This window comes from Xenopus laevis, chromosome 5L (assembly GCF_017654675.1).
Source record: "Xenopus laevis strain J_2021 chromosome 5L, Xenopus_laevis_v10.1, whole genome shotgun sequence".
Lineage (NCBI taxonomy): Eukaryota > Metazoa > Chordata > Amphibia > Anura > Pipidae > Xenopus > Xenopus laevis.
The window spans coordinates 64,939,497-64,961,336 of NC_054379.1; the positions used below are offsets into that span (position 1 = coordinate 64,939,497).

General features: G+C 41.7%; 1 protein-coding gene across 1 annotated transcript; it reads right to left on the reverse strand.

Moving 5' to 3' along the window:
• Positions 1 to 108: 108 nt before the first annotated feature.
• LOC121393898 lies at positions 109 to 20,436 on the reverse strand. Its single transcript, XM_041563741.1, has 5 exons — positions 17,776 to 20,436; positions 16,622 to 16,745; positions 13,449 to 13,517; positions 12,935 to 13,064; positions 109 to 244 (listed from the first exon to the last, which is right to left on the reverse strand). The coding sequence occupies exons 1-5, from the start codon at positions 20,434 to 20,436 to the stop codon at positions 109 to 111; spliced, it is 3,120 nt and encodes a 1,039-aa protein (XP_041419675.1).
• Positions 20,437 to 21,840: the final 1,404 nt, after the last annotated feature.

The window sequence follows — 21,840 nt, forward strand, 5'->3', positions numbered from 1 at the left end:
TACTTTCCTCCTGCTGATCTTCTTTGCATGAACGATGGAAGAATGACTCAATATGTTACTCAGTTATATAAATAACTGACCAAATTGTATTCTCGAGTTTATTCTTCATTACCAGATCCAGCGGATGTTCCGGGTTTGTAGGCTCTCATTCCAGGAGATTGGGTCCTCATAAAAAGACACGTTGCCAAAGTTCTTCAGCTGTGCTGGGAAGGACCATTCCAGGTACTCATCACCACAGAAACAGCTGTAAAGGTTGAAGGGAAACTTAATTGGATGCAGGCTTCTCATAGTAAAGGAGACCCAACTTCCACCTGTTGTGTAATTGGGGGAATTGCAGGACATAATAATGTCTCTTTCCCACCGCCACCTAAGTCCCAGGGACCCTAACAGCCAGTGCAAAGGAAGTAGGTCCCCATTGGGTGAAGATTAAGCACCAGGACAAATCTTCAGCAGCATCATCATGTCTTTGTGGGCTAGATGTTTTGGTTAGTGATGGGCGAATTTACTCGCCAGGCGCAAATTCGCGGCGAATGTGCGCGATTCGCCGCCAGCGAAAAAATTCGCGAAACGGCAGCAAAAATTCGCGGTAAAATTTGGCGTCAAAAACGGGCGCCGGCGTCGAAAAAACGGGCGCCGGCGGCGTTTTGCGAATTTTTCTCCGTTTTGCCAATTTCTCGCGAAATTCGCTAATTTTTCGGTGAAGCGAAACGGCGCAAATTCCGGACAAAAGACTTATCATCTGTTGCACATCCTTATCTTCATTGCTGTGCTGATTGCAGCACTCATAAAGCCTGCAGTTGATGACAAGTCACAAGTCAAAATGACAGCAGCCTCGCCAGTATCTTCTGTACCTGAGGTTAATGTTTCTTCACCAGCTTATGTTAAAGTTGTCAAAAGAAACTTATACGCACAACTGTTTGAGCCTAATGATAATGCTCTTGTTAAAATGCATGTTAGGGCAGCATCTGCACTCAATATTACTGATTGTTGGATATGTTCACACTTTCCTTTTACAGCTCGCAGTATGCCATGCATAGCAGAACCTCTATGCCCTCAGGATATAGTTAACATGCCACAAGGTAATTTTACACTTCTCCAGTATAACACTACACTTTTTCCTATGGCCAGCTCAGGATTCAGCAAACCACCAGTCGTGTGTTTTAATAAAACGGTGTCGCCCAAGAAGATTGGTAAGTCGGTACACTTATGTTCTGATGGCCTTTGCATCAACATTTCAGCTAATCATCTACACCTAGGTGACCTTAATTGCAAATCAGCCTCACTAGTGCTAAATAAGTCCAGCACTGAGGGAAGAAATGATTCATATTTCAAGGTTAATTGTAGTAATCCTTTCACTAAATGTATGTTAAGCACCGACATGTTGCTAAGACTAACCTACCTTATAGGTCTTGATCTTCCTTACACTTTACATTCACCTTATTACTTTGTTTGTGTTAAATGTGCTTATTCTTGGTTACCAAAAGGTTCCCACGGTGTATGTATGATTGCTAGATTGCTTCCTACCCCCTGGTATATGGAAGCTAAAGATTAATTACGATAGCTCAGATTCCAGTACACTTCCTAGCTAAGTGTGCATCTCGCAAAGGTAAGAGCTTTCCAGAGCTCTCTTTGACATCCCCTGGGTTAATAGATGTTGCATTAAGAAGGCCTTTAGCCTCATGTCTGATTTGTCGTTGCTACTTGATAACATTACTAATGAATACAACGACTCTTTTAAGATAGTCAGTCAGGAAATGCAACAGTTGAAAAGGACGTTATGCAGCATCATTTAGTTTTAGATGATTTTACAGCTATTCAAGGAGGATTATGTACAGTGGTAAAGACAGCCTGTTGTAATTACATCGATAATTCATATGATGTAGAAGCCGTTATTGACAAGCACCTGGTAAAGGTTCAGCAGATGAAGGACTCCTTTCTAACCAATCACACGGAACAATCCATCTTCTCTTGGTTGGACCCATCCACATGGTTCCCAGGTATCAGTGCTTGGTTTGCAAAGATTTTTCATACTATCTTGTATGTCCTTGTCTGTGTTGGTGTCATTCTCCTAATCATCTATTGTCTTCTCAACATCATTTGTTGCTGTTGTTCTTGCTGTACCTCCTTATTGTCTGCTCTACTTCAAAGTCTAGTTCTTCTATGCCTGTTCTTTTCTATCATAAGAACACTAAAGGTAAAAAATGACTTAATTTAATAATCACAGTATATCAACAATATATACCACACGTATCCTCATATAGGTTGTGTTCGTAGCATTTATAAGGTATGCTATAATTACTTGTTTGTTTTGTATCATTGTTGTCAGAAATACTGACAATATGGGGGAATTGTGGAGGAAAAGTTATTTTTATTTTAAATTAAATACCTTTTTGGATTATGTTAACAATAATTCTTTAAATTTGTCATTTACCATCAGCCAGAATCTTGACAATATAGAATTCTTAGACACCACCTTAATGGGCATATCACCCATGGGTAAAATTGAAACTAAACTCTGTAACAAACCAACTGCTGGCAAAACTATTTTAAGAGCTGACAGTTGCCATCCCCGACATACTAAAATGAGCATTCCATTCAGTCAGTTTCTCAGTTTCAGATGAAATTGCTTAACTAATGAATTATATGATGAACAATCCAATATTCTCAAATATAAACTGATTGATAGAGGTTATACTGTGGATATTGTCGAATCGGCTTACCTCAAGGCATGTTCCCGAGATAGAACCAGCCTTATTTCTGATATTAAATGGAAAAATAAAAGAAGATAGTAATATTTATTTCAGTACAGAGTACAGCAATGTATATAATGACATTTGTAAAATAATAAGGAAACATCTTCTGATTCTTTTTAATGATACTGTATTAAAAGAAATTCTGTTTTATAATCAATTAAAATTTATATCAAGGAGACCCAGAGCGGTTCTGCCAATTTGTTTCTATACATCAATTATATCAAGCAAATTTCATACCATTGGTGAAACAGATCACAAGGGACATGCAGGAGTGGAAGCAATATTTCATGGCTAGGTCGCATAGCTGTGGTAAAAATGACTACTCTTCCTAAATTATTATATCTATTTGAAACCATCCCAGTCCAAATTTCTACTCCCAAGCTAGGTCACATACAAAAACTGATATTCAAGTATATTTGGGGCACAGCAAGAGCTAGATTACCACGCTCTGTGTTATTAGCAGGGAAAAACCAAGGTGGCCTAGCAGTACCAGATATACAAAAATACTATGAAGCATCACATTTATTAGCTTGGCTACAGCCACAGCCACCTACACGGTGGGCTACATTAGAAGCCACATGTGTATACCCCTACCACATCAGTAATGTGATCCTGACTAACAAACCTAAGGTACAAATACCAGTTTTGGCTCAGAAAACCACAAGATTCACTTTAGCAATGTGGAAACAGTGCCTTAAAACAAAGACTTTGTTAACCCACTAGGGGGAAAAATATATTCATATGATGAACTCTACACAAAATGTAATTGGAATTTGGATAGAAAAAGGGAATATCTCCAAATTAGACATTATATCACAACACTATTTGGACAGCAACCCCAAATCCAGTTAACAACTTTTGAAAAATATTGGGAGGTAATTTTCCATGTAAGGTTCTTATCGCACAATTTAATGAGTGCCTTACCTGAAAACCCATTCCCTAAGCATTCTTATATGCAATATGGGATGTCAGTATGGAATAAGGAACTGACAATATTCCAATGGGTTAAAATGTGGGAAAATGCCTGTAAAATAGTAGTCTGTACCCAGCAAAAAGAAAGTGTATACAAAATTATGAAGAAGTGGTATCTTACTCCGGATAGACTCTCTAAAATGTTTCTGCAAAGTAGTCCTATGTGCTGGAGAGGGTGTCAACTCAAGGGAACATTACACCATGGGCAGATTTGCATTTGCAGTTGGCCCTCCAAAACTTAAAAATGCAGCCCAAAAACGGATCAATCAAGTATCTACAGTGGCTAGGTTGGCTATAACTTCCAAATAGAAGTCTCCAACAATCCCCACAATCCAGGATAAAATTTAATAAAAAGAGATTTAATAAAAATCTTAGAGAACTATTGTCATTCACTCTGCAGATAAGGGGGGCATGGTTGTGGTTCTCAATTATGAGGATTACAACCAAGAAGCTATACGGCAATTACTAGATGAAAATTCATATGCCCTCTTGACTCTGGTTGATTACGCAAAAAAGTAAATCTATTAAATGAAAGTCAACTAGAATATTTGAAAGTACAATATCCTATGATACCCATATTCTACCACTTACCTAAGGTCCACAAAGAAACACGTCCCCAGTGGGTAGACACATCATATCGGGAATAGGGTCCCTGGGAGAGCCATTGGCACAAATAGTAGATACCTACTTACAACCTTTGGTATTACAACTACATAGCTACATCAGAGACAGTCAACATGTTATGAAATTATTACATACAAATTATTATTGCCCTGGAAAAATCATTTCACTTGGACCTCTCTAGATGTGGTATCTCTCTATACTTGTTTTTTGCATAATATTGGCCTTAAGGCAATAGAATATCATCTTAAAACCTACAGTACTTACCCACTACATTTACAATCTTTTCAGATTCAAACAATAGAATTTCTTCTCACAAGTATTTTTTAAACCAACGAGGCCCCCTCTTATGCCAACCTCACTGTTGGTTGGTAGGAGGAGCAATACATTTATAATACAGACAATCCTTTAAAAAAAATATACCGTATATACTCGCGTATAAGCCGAGATTTTCAGCACCCAAAATGTGCTTGAAAATCCTACCTCGGCTTATACGCGGGTCCCCGCTCTTCATCTGGTCATTTAAACCAGAGCGGCGGCGGCAGTGTTCACGGTGTAAAATCAATACGTGTATGTGCGCGTACGTGTATTACCGGTAATATAAGCGAGAGAGAATGTCAGTCAGTGGTAGTTCTCTTACAATGGGCAGTACATGTATATAGATGGGGCGGCAGGAGCGGCCCAGCACTTACAGGCAACCGGAGCACAATCAGGAAGTCAGAGAAAAACACACAGACATGTTTGATCACGATGACATGGGAATAGAACGCCTCCACGCACATTGCGCTACGCTGGACCTTCCTTACGCCCGGATTTGCTTGCGGCCAGGTAGGCTTTACATTCGGTGCTTTCCTTCTATCTTGGCGCAGTCGCTCTTTATTCTCCCTCGCAGTGCAGGGGAGCCGGCATCGATCGCGTGTAAAAAAAACTTTCAGGAGAGATGGTTGGGAAGTAAAAATGGCTCCCCCGCCTCCCTCTAAGCCGCCTTGGGCCCGGTGGTGGAATGTTGTGTGTGCAGTTGAGTTGGTTGGGGGCTAGAAGTAAAGCCGGCACCCCCTGTCGCTACACATGACGGGGCCTGACACCTCCTGACGACGCCTTCTACTTACGGTAACTGGGGGAAGCAGCCACTCTGTATGGTTAGGGGTAGAGTCGCTGGGGAACATGCCTTCTACTGTTTCCCCGTGGCCCCTAACTTTTTGTCTTCCTACTGTCTACTACATACTGTACTATCCTGGCTAGCCCCATATCTATCATCTATCTATCTATCACTGCTGCTCTTAGCACCTGTATTTTATTTATATATGTGGCTATTGAGTGGATCTGTTGGGATGTTTGTTCCCTTTGTTATGAGATGGGTACGACTAGCTGCTGCCTGGCCAATCAATTACATTTTTTTTTAAACTTGTGCTTGTTTTTATGAATTAATGTTTTAAGCATCATGGCTTGATTTTTAACATTAAACCGACTGTTTGATATTTCTGAGACTTTTCTGAGTTGTGTCTAGGCTTATACGCGAGTCAATACATTTTTCTGGGTTTCATAGGTAAAATTAGGTACCTCGGCTTATACGCGGGTCGGCTTATACACGAGTATATACGGTAGTCTATTTTGTCGCTACATTGTGACTACAAAGGCTACTGACACACATGAATTCATCTCATCTCTGATAAATTACAGAAGAGGTTCCATGCTAGAGGATACTCTGAAAAAAACATAGATTTTGCTTTCTCTAAAGCTTTAAACTCAAATCAAATCAAACCTCCCGTCAACATCAAAAAGAGCATGTTTTAGATATCAAAAAAGGAAACTTGAATTCAAATTTAGCGAAACATTTTAAAGAATGTAATAGTGGTGACACTAATAAATTGATTGCTATAAGCATACATACAATAACTAGTGGAAAACGTGGTGGGTATATTATCTCAAAATTACTCCGCTCAGAGACCAAGTAGATTTTCCATTTACAAACTAGAAAACCCCTTGGTTCAATAGTGACTTTGATGTCACGTATTTCTTTAAATAATTGATTATTAGTGCTATTTACGAGTTGTAGAAAAGCCTACATATTGCTGAGAAACGTAGGAGCCATTGGTGCCCAAACTTTTATAACACAATTTTTAGATATTTCTAGAGACTTTTAGAGTCACTGACTCTACTACTTATATACTATTGAATGATGTTTGCTAACATTCTGGGAACAAAATATTGATTTAAGTCTTTACCTTCAATGAGTACCTCCCTCTAGTAAATGAAAAAGAAGAAAAAATCCTCTAGTACTTTTGTATTAATATTCATTTACGTTTATTTTTTATTTTTATTTTTCATTTTTCATTTATGTATTATATATTTTCTGTATTCCTCTTGTATATTTTTATATTCAAGTGTTTTTTATGGGTCTGTTTTATTATTACAGCAAACTTAAATAATTTTAAATCATATTAAAATGATTTAAATTAGAATGATTTAAATTAGAATGATTTTATTAAAATGGACTAAATTTGGAGCTTTCTGGATAACTGCTTTGTGGATAAGGGGACCATAGTTGTATAATATATAGTATTACAAAAATTAAAAAAAAAATAGCTAAGAGCACCTATGAAACTTAATTATAAGTTACATATTTTTCTGAATTGTGAAATAATCATGTTGTATGGTCCTTTTTTTGCATTTATATTGATAAATACATAACAGGAGAAAGCAGCAAAAGACATAATAATGTGAAATTGAAGACATTCTCGCAACTCACTCTACTTTGGCTAATTACATATTCACCAGTCTTTTACAAATCTGGCAGATGTTCTGATATAGCATACTTTAGAAATGTGATATATTTACACATGAAAAGGAAAACAATTTCCCCAAAGACTAAAACCTTTTTTTATAATCGGTAATTACTCATATTGCTATAAAAATAATCCCAAGATGCTTTTTTTAAGATTCTTAACAGAATTAATTATTTAATAGTATGCACCTTTTTATGAAATAAGGAAATATATGGATTTTCATTATATTCAAAAAGTGTAACGTGCCCTGTTAACAATGCATTTTGTATGCATTCTTTAAAAACATGTTATACAAGTGTAAAGGTGGCCATACACGGGCCGATAAAAGCTGCTGACAGACCGAGTCGGCAGCTTATTGGCCTGTGTATGGGGCCCCCGACGGCCTTCCCTGATCGAGATCAGCCAGATCTCGATCGGATGGGACTAAAAATCCCATCAGATCGCGGCCGCATCTGTTCATTGATGCGGTCCCGCGATGCGACCGCCCGTTACTATTCATTAGGATCCGATCGTTGGGCCCTAGGTCCCACGATCGGATCAGCCCGATATTGCCCACCAGGGCCGGAACTAGGGGTAGGCAGAAGAGGCACGTGCCTAGGGCGCAATCAAGTGGGGGCGCCAAGAACGTACCTCTTTCTTCAGCCTACCCCTTGTCCGGACCCTTTCTCTCCCACCAGCGCTCTCTTCCCCCTTCACGAATAAAAATATTTCAGGCATGCACAGTTTATGCCACAGTTCCTGACACACGCAGTTTCTGATGTGCACGCATGTGCACTTCCGGCTGTGCGTGCATGCGCATTTCTGGCCGCACGTGCATGCGCACTCGAAGTCCGGCGCGCAAGGGGGCGAAGAGGGCTGCCGGGTTGCCTTGGGCGCCCGGCTGTCTTGGCCCGGCCCTGTTGCCCACCTCAAGGAGGGCATATTGGGGAGAGATCCGCTCATTCGGCGACATCGCCAAATGAGTGGATCTCTCAGTGTATGGCCATCTTAAGGGAGCTCAAATATTGCTTGACTTTGCTTCTTAATAAGCTTTAGCTGTGCAAATATGTGTCTTCTTCCATTTTATTTCTCTAAAATATATACCAGGAAGGCATTGGTTATGACATTCATAGACTATCCCTTCATTATATATTTACATATATGCAGTATATTATACAAATAGGAAAATTACTCGTTTTTTAGGTATTCATAATTATCTTAGCTTAATTATCCCACTAATATGAATAAATAGGTACAGAAATGTATTCTATTCACAGCAAGCCAAAGTGTGACTTCAAGTTTCAAAGTAGATCATGCTTACATGAGAGAAGATGTATTTTATTTTTGGCAATCTTTCAAGGAATAGTTAACTTTTTTCCTATAATTGCCAATAAGAGTAACTGTAAGTATGGTTCAAACACCTGTGCTGCAACCATCCTTAACTTTAAATATACAGAAGCAGCTTGGTCTTGAATAAACATAGTTTATTTTTTTCAAGTCTGCCTGGAGGACCGCTCTATGAGTGCCTGCTCTACAATCCATATAATTTTTTCCACTTCCTAAAGCTTAAGGCTCAGGGCAGTGCACCTGAGCATCCTTATACATGTGGTCCTCATACATTGTCCAATATAAAAATTCTTTCTAACTCTTATAAAGAGTAGCTCAGCAACTCGAAAAAACTTAATATTTCCAAATTTGACAAAAAAATAAAAATATTCATCATATATTCTTATTCATTAAAAAATGGATACTTCCCTTTTAATGAATCAATAAGCATTGAAAGCAATGTTTGTATTTGTCAGCGACTCTAAACTATTAGATCAATACAATTCATAATTCATCCATCCATGCAGATGATCTAGGCAATTGTCATATTTGAAGATGGGAAACACCATAGGTAAATACAAGATTACATACATGTGATCATGCTTTATGTTAGGTTGATCCTTGATGATAATGACCTAGGAATAATTTTATATAACTTATAAAAATGTTGATAGTGTTGAGCCCCCAAGAAATTGTTACAGGCCCACAGTGTGACCGTGGCAACAGTGATTCTGTTAAAGAAAATTAATAGAGACACAGAGCCAAGATGCAGGTGTGCTGCTTTTCCTCAAGGGATTATTACATATTTATTTTCTCCACATACAGTTTATTTCTTGCCATATTGCATGTGTTACATGCATTCTCAATGATACTGATATCCAAACAACATTGTACTTGAACCTTTTCCCATAACTTCTCATTCAGGGCAAATCACATCTGTGATGTCAGCCTCCCCATTTACACATATAAGTGTACTTCACTCACAGTATAATTATACAACCTTAACAGAGTGAGATTTAACAGGCAGACTAACAGATGCTGCTGGTGCAACCTCTTTAACTAGCAAAACTGGTCTGAATCCAGTACTGGACCAATATTCTGGGCAATCTGGATAAGTTTCTCTGCTGGCAACACACCAGGCTCCTCCTCTCACTGTCTGCTGCCATACTGACTCCTTCTCTGGTACTTTAACACAGAACATCCTTTCTGGATACTCAACTTTCAGTCTCTAGTATGTTGTCCCTCTATTTAGCAGATCAGCACTTCACCAACAGGTAGTGCCAATCCTGGACGAGCCCAAAGAAACTGTTACAGGCCCACGGTGTGGCCATGGCAACAGTGATTCTGTTAAAGAAAATGAATAGAGACACCGTTACAGGTGTGCTGCTTCTCCTCAACTAATTACAGTATTACATATTTATTTCTCAGCATACAGTTTATTTCTTGCCATTTTCAAGTCATATGTCACATACATGCATTCTCAAAGATGCTGACATAGTACTTGAGCTTTCTCCCATAATGTCTCATTCTGTACAAATCACATGTGTGATGTCAGCCTCATTGTAGCAGTGTTATAATATTTATACATATAAGTGTACTTCACTAACAGTATTGTAATTATTACAATTAGCTTGACATAAACTATAAAATATCTATTAATATCTAAAGCTTCACACTATAGGTTGCAGCAATAAATACATCAGTTAAATATACAAACTTAACAGAGTGAGATTTAACCGGCAGACAGGCTGATGCTGTTGGTGCTATCTTATTGGACAAAATGGCCTCATTTAAAGAGCAACCTCTAGCAACAGCCTGGTTTGTAACAGTTTTCAAAATAACAAAACTCTTTAAATGATAACTGAGAATATACATAAGTTTCAATGTATCTGAACAAGTATGGACAGTGTTGTATCAGACATTACAACACTAAAGATACTATGTTACAGTTTCCATATTAAGGCAACATATAAGCCTTTCAAAGCACTCACTGCCTCTAACATGGATCTATTGTTTAGATGATAAGATTGTACAGCCACATTTTTGGGCCAAACAGGTGGCAAACTACATAACTGTTAAAGAAAATGAGTAGAGGCATAAAGCCAAAGTTATAGGTGTGCTACTTCTTAGGGATGTAGCGAACGGCGGAAAAAATGTTCGCGAACATATTCGCGAACTTGCGTCCAAAAATGCGAACGGTTCGCGAACGTCGCAAACCCCATAGACTTCCATGGGAAGGCGAATTTTAAAAGCTAGAAAAGACATTTCTGGCCAGAAAAATGATTTTAAAGTTGTTTAAAGGGTGCAACGACCTGGACAGTGGCATGCCAGAGGGGGATCAAGGGCAAAAATGTATCTGAAAAATACATTGTTGACACAGCGCTGCGTTTTGTGCTGTAAAGGGCAGAAATCACACTACGTCACTCAGGTGATGTTTCTGAACACGGAATGTGAAAAAGCTCACACAGCTAGGTGGCACTTGGTTAAAGACTGGGCAAACAATGCCTGCAAGGGCAACGTATACAGTAGTGGATACGGAATATATTATTGCTGCTGTAAAAACATCACTCAGGTGATGTTTACGGACACGGAATTATTATTGTTATTTAGACAGAATGTGAAAAAGCTCACACAGCTAGGTGGCACTTGCATACCTCCCAACTGTCCCTCTTTTGACCACTCAACCCCCTGTCCCTCTTTTGTACTGGAAAGTCCCTCTTTTATCTGCACTGAACAGCCAGAAAAAAACTAGTTTCTAACTTAATTGGCTTTTGGCAGAGAGCTCAGAACAGCTAACAGGTGCAAATAAGATACTTTGTAACAATTTTGACTCTGGTTGGTGCTGGTAGTGGTGAACTACTAGGAGGAGCAGCACACCAGTCCCTCTTTTCTCTGCACTGAACAGCCAGAAAAAAATAGTTTCTAACTTAATTAGCTTTTGGCAGAGAGCTCAGAACAGCTAACAGGTGCAAATAAGATACTTTGTAACAATTTTGACTCTGGTTGGTGCTGGTAGTGGTGAACTACTAGGAGGAGCAGCACACCAGTCCCACTCCCCAACACAGCTAGACTAATAGCACTGGGCTCTTACAGTAGCAAAGTAAAAAAAACAAAAAAGAAAATAAAAGCAGTCCTTACAAGGACTATTGGGTTACAGGCAGCAGTCAGCAGATGAGAGATCAGCAGCAGGACAGCTGCCCACAGCAGCTACATACAGAGCACTGCAGTAGAAGGTAGATTACTAGTCAGCAAAGCTAACTAACCTAAACTCACTGTCCCTCAAATCCCTGCAGAGTTCTGTCCCTACAATACAGAGCAGTATCAAGTAGATTACTAGCCAGCAAAGTTACTATCAACTGTCCCTCAAATCACTAAACAGCTCTCTCCCTACACTAGCTCTTCCAAGCACACACAGGCAGAATGAAAAAACGCTGCAGGGCTTCAGTTTATATATGGAAGGGGAGTGGTCCAGGGGGTGGTCCAGGAGGGAGAGCTTCCTGATTGGCTGCCATGTATCTGCTGGTTTGGGGTGAGAGGTCAAAAATAAGCGCTATCTAATGCGAACCCAAATTGGCGAACGTCGCGCGACGTTCGCGAACATTCGGCGGACGCGAACGGCCGATGTTCGCGCGAATTAGTTCGCGGGCGAACAGTCCGCGACATCCCTACTGCTTCTCCTCAACTGACAGAACAGCAGCTCTCTATGCTTAAACTCCCTTGCGCCTATGAGCAACCTCTATTGGTGGGAGTGCATGATTGAGTCACTCTCTCTTTCTCTTTTGATTGTAAACTGTGCTGATGTCAGACTGAACAGGGTTGATGTTTTTATGAAGGTACTCTTACCCAATAGCCTGTATCCATTTCATCTCCAGAGTCACTTGGACTGTTACTGTTAATCTCTTTGTTCAAGTCTCTGTTTCTTAAACATCTTTTCCTTTGCTGTGGTTGCTTTTTACCTTCAGTTGTGTCGGGTAAGTCTACAGGCAAATCATTCACTAATAACAGCAGGTTTCTATGTAGTGTTCTTGTCTTTGTTTTGTCCCCAGATTCCAAGTAAACCAAATATACTGGGTTGTCATTGATCTGCTCTTTGACTATGTAAATATCTTTTTCTCAGTATGACCTTAGCTTACCGGGTCCTCCTCTCCCACTGCTATTTCTGACCAGTACTCGATCTACTGGATGAAGACTCATGCCTCTCATCTTCTGATCATAGTAGGATTTTGCCCTTGAACTTTATTGTTTACTGTTTTCACTGGCAATCTGATATGCTTCTTTCATTAGCCCAATTTTCATCATAGCCCTTTGTGGATTCTATCTCTTTCTCACCCAAAAGGTCAAACAGTAAGTATATGGGCAAACATGGATGTGGCCCATACAATAGGAAGAATGGTGAATATCCAGTGGATTCATGTTGTGTGCAATTATATGCATATACCATTTGCTGAAGGTAGTCTGTTAAATCTCGTTATCAGGAACCTTGTACAGTGATAGTACCTTTGGACACACAGGTGGACCCTGTGGGTACCGGTGTTCAGCAATGCCCTTTTGGGGCGCCTGGGCTTTCTGTTGCAGAAGCCAACAAGGAAGTGTGAAACAAGTCCATAAGCGAGGTACTGGCAGGGAACTAGCGAAGACGTAGTCAAAGTCAGGTGAAGAGTTCAAGACAGGGGTAGAAATCAAGTGTCGGGCAGAAGTCAAAACCAGGAATTCAAATCACAAACAAATGCTTCGGCAGGAATAGTAAAATTGGAACCAGCTTGGGCACTTCCAAAATCGAGAATGGGCCTTTTAAGGCTGTTTTAGTGCCAAAATTCAAATAATGATGATGTCATAACACCCAGCATCCTGATGCAGGCGCCAAACCACAGACGTCATGACGCCGGCGTCACCAACTACAGATCCGCCCACGCAACCGAGAAGACACACGCCGGGAGGTAAGAACTTTAGACAATCTCCTAGCGCTTCTTACATAGTCTTTCCACATTTCTTTCTCCTTATAGCCAGTTACCTGCCAGTTGCCGAAGAGTATGGAACAACTCATTTTCAAACTCTCGCCCTTGGTCATGGTGCAGCTTTGCTGGATATCCAAAGCGTGGAATAAAGTTATTTAAAATATGCTCAGCAACAGTATGACAGCGCTATCTGTCTGTACTTGGCTGGAAGGACTAGTTTTTACCTTTCACCAGTTATCCTGTACAAGAGCCAGATATAATTTGCTCCACTCATACAACAGTTTCTGTGTAGCTCCATTAGTTGCCTGTCTTATGTCTTGCTATAGCACTGTTCCTAACTCTTTGAGTCTGATGACCTCCCCAATCACTAGATCCTCTCGCTGAGCTCTCATCAAGTCATCACGGCTGATTTCTGGTAGTAAAGTTGAAGGCTCCTCCTGAGTGTTTACATCAATATTGAGAACAGCAATCCAAGCAACATCTCCCTTCATCTTGTTACAATTCTTCTGTACACTGTGCCATATACCTATCAATATCCAATAGGATATGAGACAGTGTATTAGCATCAATGTTTGCTTTTTCTGATCTGTATTTAACAATGGAGTAAAAGTCTGACAATTCTCCAACCCAGCAATGGCCTACTGCATGTAATTTTGCAGTACTCATGACATATGTTAATGGATTGTTATTGCTATATAGAGTGAATTGCAGTTCATAATACAGGTAATCTCTGAATTTCTCATACACAGCCCATTTTAAAGCCAAAAACTCCAGCTTTCCACTATGTGTCTATAATTCTTCTCTGCAGAATTACTATTAATATTTCTCGGAGCTCCCCATCTTGATGTTGACATAGGACTGCACTAAGCCCCTGTTCTGAAGTAGTGTGAAGTGTAAATTGAAAATCAGGATAGGCTAAGACTGGTGGACTCGTAAGCATGTCAACAATCTGATCTAATGCCTCCTGTTGTGTGCTTGTCCACGCAATTGCAGTTCTGGATGGTAACTGGGGTCCTTTGGCTTTGGAATGTTGTGATTGGTTTGTTGCAGGCATTTGCTTCATTTGCAGAAGCTCAAAAATTGGTCTAGAAATTTGTAAAAAGTCTTAAACTTAGCTGCGATAGTAGCTGAAAAACCCCAACAATCTTTGTACATCACCAACTCTGTCTGATGAATCTTCTCCTTTAGGGATTTTACAGCCTCAATATTATTTGTATCAATTTTTACTCCTGCTGCTGATACTAGTCGGCCTAAATGCCTCACTTGATTGTGAAACAGTTCACACTTCTGTGGCCTTAATTTCACACCATGCTTTTGAAGTATTTTTAGGACATTACAACCCCCTTCAACATGCTCCTCAAAAGATTTTGCATAGCAGAGAACATCATCCAAATTTGGGATGCAGCACTTATCTCTCAAAGATTAGACTGGAAAAGAGGAGATCACTCAAATGCAGATTTACTGCTGTGAATTAGTGTTTATTGCCGACTGCCAAACACAAAATGTTTCAGGCCCTCAGTGCCCTTTCTCAAGTGTTATCTATCAAAGAGTCAAGCATCTCTTCCATACTTCTATGAAAAGAAGCAGGGGCATTGGAGAGGCCAAAAGAAATTTGTAGCCACTGATACAAGCTCCAAGGAGTAACAAAAGCAGTAAGGTGTCTGGACCCTTCAGCCATGAAACCTTGGTGGTAAGCTTTTCCTTGATCTAGTATGCTAAACAAGTTTTTGCCTCCCAAAGTGTCAAATTCAGTATCCTGGGCAATGGATGGCGATCAGGAATGGTTCTCTGGTTCAACAGGCGATAATCTATACATAACCGGAGTGAGCTATCCTTCTTTAAAATACATACCACAGGAGCAGCATATGGTGACTTGACTTAACTATCTGTTGCCAAAAGGTCTTGGATGTAGTCCTTCACTTCCCTAAACAAGGGTTTTGGGATTGATGTGTAGCGCTATAGTAAATTATGTGTTATTTACACCACTATTGAGCTCCACTCCCACTAAATGTGCACCGGATGAGACCTGTAATCTTAGGGAGTGAGCCCTCGCAATGGTGTGGAGGCAGGGTGAAGTGTAACTGTAACTGGATTCAGGGTATAATAATTGGGCGCCAGTGGTTCTTATAACTTAAACACGAACTGGTTTATTGAACATACACAATCCTCAGTGGAGTATACAATAGAGCATGACAGGATTTAGCATCACATTGAATAGGCAATACTCACAGCACCATATGGTCAGTAATAGTCCCCACAGGCAAGAGGACGTGCTCAGCAGCAATAAAGGTACACCCAGCTTTCAGCCTTTCCCTAAGTGGAACCTGAGGGGAATCTATCTACCCTGTTCCTATACACTTAGTCCCTACTTCTGGGCTATTAGTACCCGGGATCTTAATCCCTCTCACTGTCCTCGTCGGAGCCTGGAGCTGCTCAACTAAATTACCTGTCTGTCTGTTACTCCTAGAGTAACCTATAATGGTGAGTAGCCTATTCTTACTAATCCTAAAATACTCAGATTCCACACAGACTCAGCCTGTTAGCTCAGGCTAGAGCCAGCACAAAATGGACACAGAGAAGCATGGCTTCAGAGCAGAAAGAGCAAACAGTACCCCTCCCAACTGTATTTATGACCCAAATAGGTGTCCATAACATTGAGGGACTGCCTGCACAAAATACTAGGGGTTGGCTATTTTACACATCCCTACATTCTCCCCCTGGTGAATTCCTTACGTCCCGGCAAGGAACATATTCAAATAACAACACACAAAAATACATTGTAACCTTAACCTGTTGTGGCATAACTGTATGGTTAAGATCCGTTTCAGTAGCCTCTCCATAGGTCTACCAGGGAACAATGGTTAACCTGCAAAGTAAACAGTTAAACATATCATACCAGGCTTATTGGGTTAATAACACACAGGTATCATATCAACAAGTCCAGTATGAGCACCAATTATATTCATAGCAGGGAAAGATAGATCAGAATAACAAGGCACCGCATAGCAGGGTCTCCCCAGAGTATCATAAGTAAAATATGAAGGAGGCCTCCTAATTCGATCCCCTCTCCTTACTTCCTCAGGAACCATCATGACAGGAGTAGGCTCCGCATTTAACAATGAACCAGTGTCAGGGGAATGTCCATTATCCTCTCCTGAACAAAACGGGGGGGCCTGAGCATCCAATCCACCTCTTTGAGGTAAAACAACACTGTCTCCAACTGACTCACTGGGAGCCACCGGATCTTCTGAGGGTAAAAACCAGTCATTGTTCACACTCTCTTCCAATTCGCTCCCATTGGAAACATCATTGGTGTCACACACAGGATCCATCTCGTCACCCACAGGAGGAACCTGTGGTATAGGAAGCAAATGATTTCCATGCCATGCCTTAATCCGCCCCTCAGAGCCACGAATTTGGTAAACAGGGATCCCCGGCAATTTGCTTATCACCTCAAACACTTCCTTCCTCCATCTGTCAGCCAATTTATGTTTAGCAGTAGGCCCCAAATTTCGCAGCAGAACTTTATCACCCGGTACCAATTCACGGTATCGTACCTTGGCATCAAAACGTCTTTTATTTCCAGCATTTATTTTGGCAGCATTTTCCTCAGCCAAAGAATAGGCCTCCTGTAAGCTAGCTCGAAGACGAGCCACATATTGATAATGCTCTTTGCATCCCACTCCGTCAGTCGATATTCCTGCTTGTACATCAATAGGAAGTCGAGCTTCTCTCCCGAACATTAAAAAATAGGGGGAAAATCCTGTAGACTCATGCCGAGTACAATTATATGCGTGAACCAGTGCACTCACATGACAACTCCAAGAGGACTTAGCAGTGGCAGGCAGTGTTCCCAACATGTCCAACAGGGACATGAACCGTTCAGGTAAAGCATCTCCCTCAGGATGGTAAGGGGTAGTACGACTCTTTGCTATATTCAACATTCCTAACAGCTCCTTGATCAACCGACTTTCAAAATCTCGCCCTTGGTCAGAGTGAAGTCGATTTGGCAAACCATAATGAACAAAGAATTTCTCCCACAAAGTCTAAACCGCTGTAGCAGCTTTCTGGTCTTTGGTAGGATAAGCCTGAGCATAACGAGTGTAATGATCAGTTACAACCAGTACATTTCCTGTCCCACTGGTATCATTATCAATACACAAAAAGTCCATGCAGACCAAATCCAAAGGACCAACACTCTTTAAGTGCTCCATGGGTGCAGCCTGAGTAGGCAACGTTTTTCTCTGCAAACAGGGAACACATCTTCGACAATACTCTGTAACAGCATCCCTCATTTTAGGCCAAAAAAAAACGGTCTTGTACTAGGCCATAAGTTTTTTCAACACCTAGATGACCATGCTGATCATGTAGACTTCTCAATACAATTTTTCTATAACTTTGAGGAAGCACTAGTTGTCTCCTACCAGGGTGATCATGATATAGCTGCACCCTATAAAGGAGACCATCAATAATTCTCAGCTTATCCGATTCTCTCAAGAAGGAACTACTCTCCTTCGGTATTTCTCTCTTTATATACTCAGGGTCTTTCCTGATAACAGATTCTCTCACATGTCGAATCACAGGATCTTTCTTTTGTAGTTGAATCATATCTTTTCTCCCTAGTCGAAGAGAATAATGCACCCCTAATGCAGTAGGATAACTATACATAGCAGGAATACAATCTTTTCCAGCCCCAAGAGAGTCCACCACTCGTAGCTCAGAGAAAGCTATGTGTTGTCCTTGCACCGCCGCTTTGGCACAGTGAGCGGCAATAGCCAAACTGGGAATCTCTTCCCATTCATCCTCATCCGGTTGCTGAGGTAGCCCAGGGCGACGGGAAAGAGCATCTGCACCCACATTCTTAGGTCCCGACTTGTATTTCAATGAGAACTGATAATTTGTTAAAGCAGCCAACCATCGATGTCCTGCAGCATCCAATTTGGCAGTGGTTAAAATGTAGGTCAGTGGGTTATTATCAGTCCTTACCTCAAACTGTGCTCCATATAGATAATCATGCAGTTTCTCAGTAATGGCCCACTTTAGAGCCAAAAACTCCAATTTATGCACAGGATAATTCTTCTCAGTGCTGCTGATACTCCGACTGACATAGGCCACGGGTTTCAAACCTTCAGGATATTCCTGGTGGAGTATTCCCCCTAAACCTTCATAGCTTGCGTCTACATGCAAAACATAAGGTTTCTGTGGATCAGCATAGGCCAGCACAGGAGCTTCAGTGAGCTTTTTCTTCAAAGTCTGGAAAACTTCTTCACATTCCAGAGACCAATTGTTTTGAAACTGGGAGGCCACCGAAGATCTCACTTTCAACAATCCATTCAGAGGATGAGCAATTTTAGAATATCCTTCCACAAACCGCCGATAATATCCACAAAACCCCAAGAACGATCTCAATTCAGTCACGTTGCTGGGTTTAGGCCAACTTAGCACAGCAGCTACTTTTTCAGGATCCGTATCAACTCCATCTGCAGACACTATGTGTCCTACAAACCGTACAGACTTCCGAGCAAACTTGCACTTGTCCAGGGAGAGCTTTAAGCCTTCCTGTCGGAGATGCTCCAACACATTAAATAGTCTAATATCATGTTCCTCCAAGGTAGACCCAAACACTATAATGTCATCCAAATACACTATACAGTGTCGAGGAGTTAAATCTCCCAACACCTTTTCCATAAGGCGCTGGAATGTGGCAGGAGCCCCACTTATGCCTTGAGGCATTCGAGTAAATTGATAAAATCCTAACGGGCAAATAAAAGCAGTCTTTTCTTGATCCTCAGGGTCCATGGGAATTTGATAATACCCCGACCTCAAATCCATCACCGAAAACCAAGCACTTCCATGTAATGCATCAAGCTCCTCATCAATACGAGGTAATGTATACTGATCGGGTATAGTGCGTCGGTTAAGGGTTCGATAATCCACACACAGCCGAACACTGCCGTTCTTCTTCCGTACTATCACAATTGGAGAGGCATAGGGACTGCGAGATTCTACAATTATCTTCTGATCCTGCAACATATTTAGATAATTCCGGACATCCTCTAAATCTCTAGGAGGAATCCGCCTGGACCTCTCTCGGAAAGGAGTAGCATCACTCAACCGTATTCGGTGTTCAGCATGCCTAGCACATCCCATGTCCATGTCATCCACAGAGAACACATCACTGTATGATGCTAGTCGCCTTCCTAGCTTTCTTCGATGTTCTGGAGGATCTTCACCTTCTTCCAGATGAAAAGCCAGTTTAGCGTCGGGTGACCCCATTTGAACAGGGCACGAATCTACACACTCCACGGGATAACAGTATGCCACTGTACGCCAGGCAGGTATCACCACCGAGTGAGAAGTGATATTCTTGACAGTGACCACATCTGTTCGAGGGCACCTATAGCGATAGTCTTTCCTCTCAGGAACTATCTCCCATCCATTCAAATCAGCTTCTACCGGGTTGGTTTCCAACAAGTAAAAACTACCACAAGTAGCAGGCACAATCTCCACATATACTTTAAGGCTGTAGACTCCCCCTGGTGGAATCTCCACAGGATGCCACCGGTTTCCTACACAACCTCCCGGCAACTCTGGGTTGGAAGTCTGGCAAAACTTAGACACTTCCGGAACTCCAGGTACAGCATTTGAAGTAGTTGCAGCCTTTGGCTGAAAAAGACTCAAAAAGGCCTCCTCCACCACGTTCACATTGGAGCCTAAAATCACCGGGGTGGTCTCTCTACCTCCCGATGGAAGATCCACATATGCAGTCACTGAAACCGGTTCATCTCGCTCCCCCATTACTCCAGGAATGTGCAATAATACGTTTACACTCCCATCCATATAAGTGGGGCGCTGTCCTACCCCAAATACAGGCATAGCTCCTACAGGCTGCAATGGTAAATGGCTTAGATATCTTTGGTAGAAGGGACGGTGAATGATGGTCAATTGTGAACCCGTATCAAACAAAGCAGTGGCCGGAACATCATTAACCACCAGTTCAAAAGTGCAACGTCGGCCTACTCCTGGAAGACGAAGAGAACCCATCTTCTGGGGGGAATATCCAGGCTTCTTGGATAGTTGCCCCGCGTTACTCTGTAAGTGTCCACCATCCTCAGGCATGGGACACTCCTGCACACGGTGTCCCAGGTGTCCACATCGGAAACACTTTGGACAAAAAGAGCCTCCGGCGCGGTTCCCTGGAAACTTCTTTCCCGACTTTCCGAACACCTCTCATCGGTGCCACAGGGAATTTTGCACTAGGACCGTCTTCTCTGGAGGTATCAGCGGTCGCATAATGTAATTCAGCCTCCAACTCTTTCACCGTAAGCATAAGATCTCCAAAAGTGGGAGGAGGACCATGCGGGTATTTTATCCTTAATACAGTAGACACCGACTGTTCCCCACGCAGGCTACATAAAAGCTGATCCCTCATCTTATCTTCAACTTCTCCTCGGGTGATTATATTCTTCTGCACCATTTTGCACAATATATCATATAAGCGCTGCACAAAAACAGAAACTTCCTCCATCTCCCTCTGTCTCAAACTGTAGAATTTTTGTAACCAGACATGAGGATGATCACATGTCCCATATACATCCTCCAGGGCTTTCAAGCACTCCCTAGCGGTGACTGTATCCTGCCCCATACGAAATATCCTAACCACTCTGCTAGCGGGAGGCCGTCGATTTTCAACCAATCGAATCCGCTTGTCATTCTCTGATCACGGACACTCCGCCAGCATCTGCTCTGCTGTTTCTTGCCATTCGTCAAAACCTTGCTCTCCCTCTGGCACGGGAATTGTTCCGGAAAACACTTTTAACTTTGGGTACTTGGTCCCCGTGAACACCAGGGTGGGTTGAGCAGGTTGCGTAGAGGGATAACTGGGAACTGCCGTTGCTGAAGGGATAGCACCATGCACTGTCAAACCAGAGACCTCTGGTTCAGGTTTTACCTTGCCTTCAACCTGAAACACGTTACCGCACTCTGGGTATATCACATTGCAACCATTTGGGAACGATCCAGCCGGATAGAGCCTCTTTGGTCTCTCTCCTTGACGTAATTCCTGAGGAGCTTTATATAACAACGACCGGCTATTTAGCACTCTAGAGCGGGCCTCAGCCACTAATCGACTCCTCTTGCATGACGGTTCCTCCTTCATCACCAACTGAAGGCCGCTCTGAGTAACCGCAGGGCCTACGCCGTCTACAGCAAAAATGCCAACAGCGTCTACAGCTTTCTCGGCAGCCCATATGGACACTTCTTTAGGCTGGATCTGATCCATGTTACTAACAGTACTTTCAAACGCCATAGCTACGTGGGTTTTAAGAACCACAGAAAAACCCACTATCGCTACTGGCCTTTTTCCTGTTGAGTCCGCACCTGCAGCGCCTGTCAGACTAGGCTGCAGTGCGGTGTTACAGTTTAACCCCTCGAGCCCCACGTACTGGG

Bases quoted from the DNA above. Each gene is read 5' to 3' on its own strand.
- LOC121393898 (XM_041563741.1), bottom strand. From the start codon at position 20,436: ATGGGTTCTCTTCGTCTTCCAGGAGTAGGCCGACGTTGCACTTTTGAA. The intron at 13,065-13,448 runs GTAACTGGCTAT...CGTCTTCGCTAG, and splicing joins TACTCTTCGGCAACTGGCAG to TTCCCTGCCAGTACCTCGCT. The intron at 245-12,934 runs GTACTATCACTG...CAACCTTTACAG, and splicing joins GTCCACCTGTGTGTCCAAAG to CTGTTTCTGTGGTGATGAGT.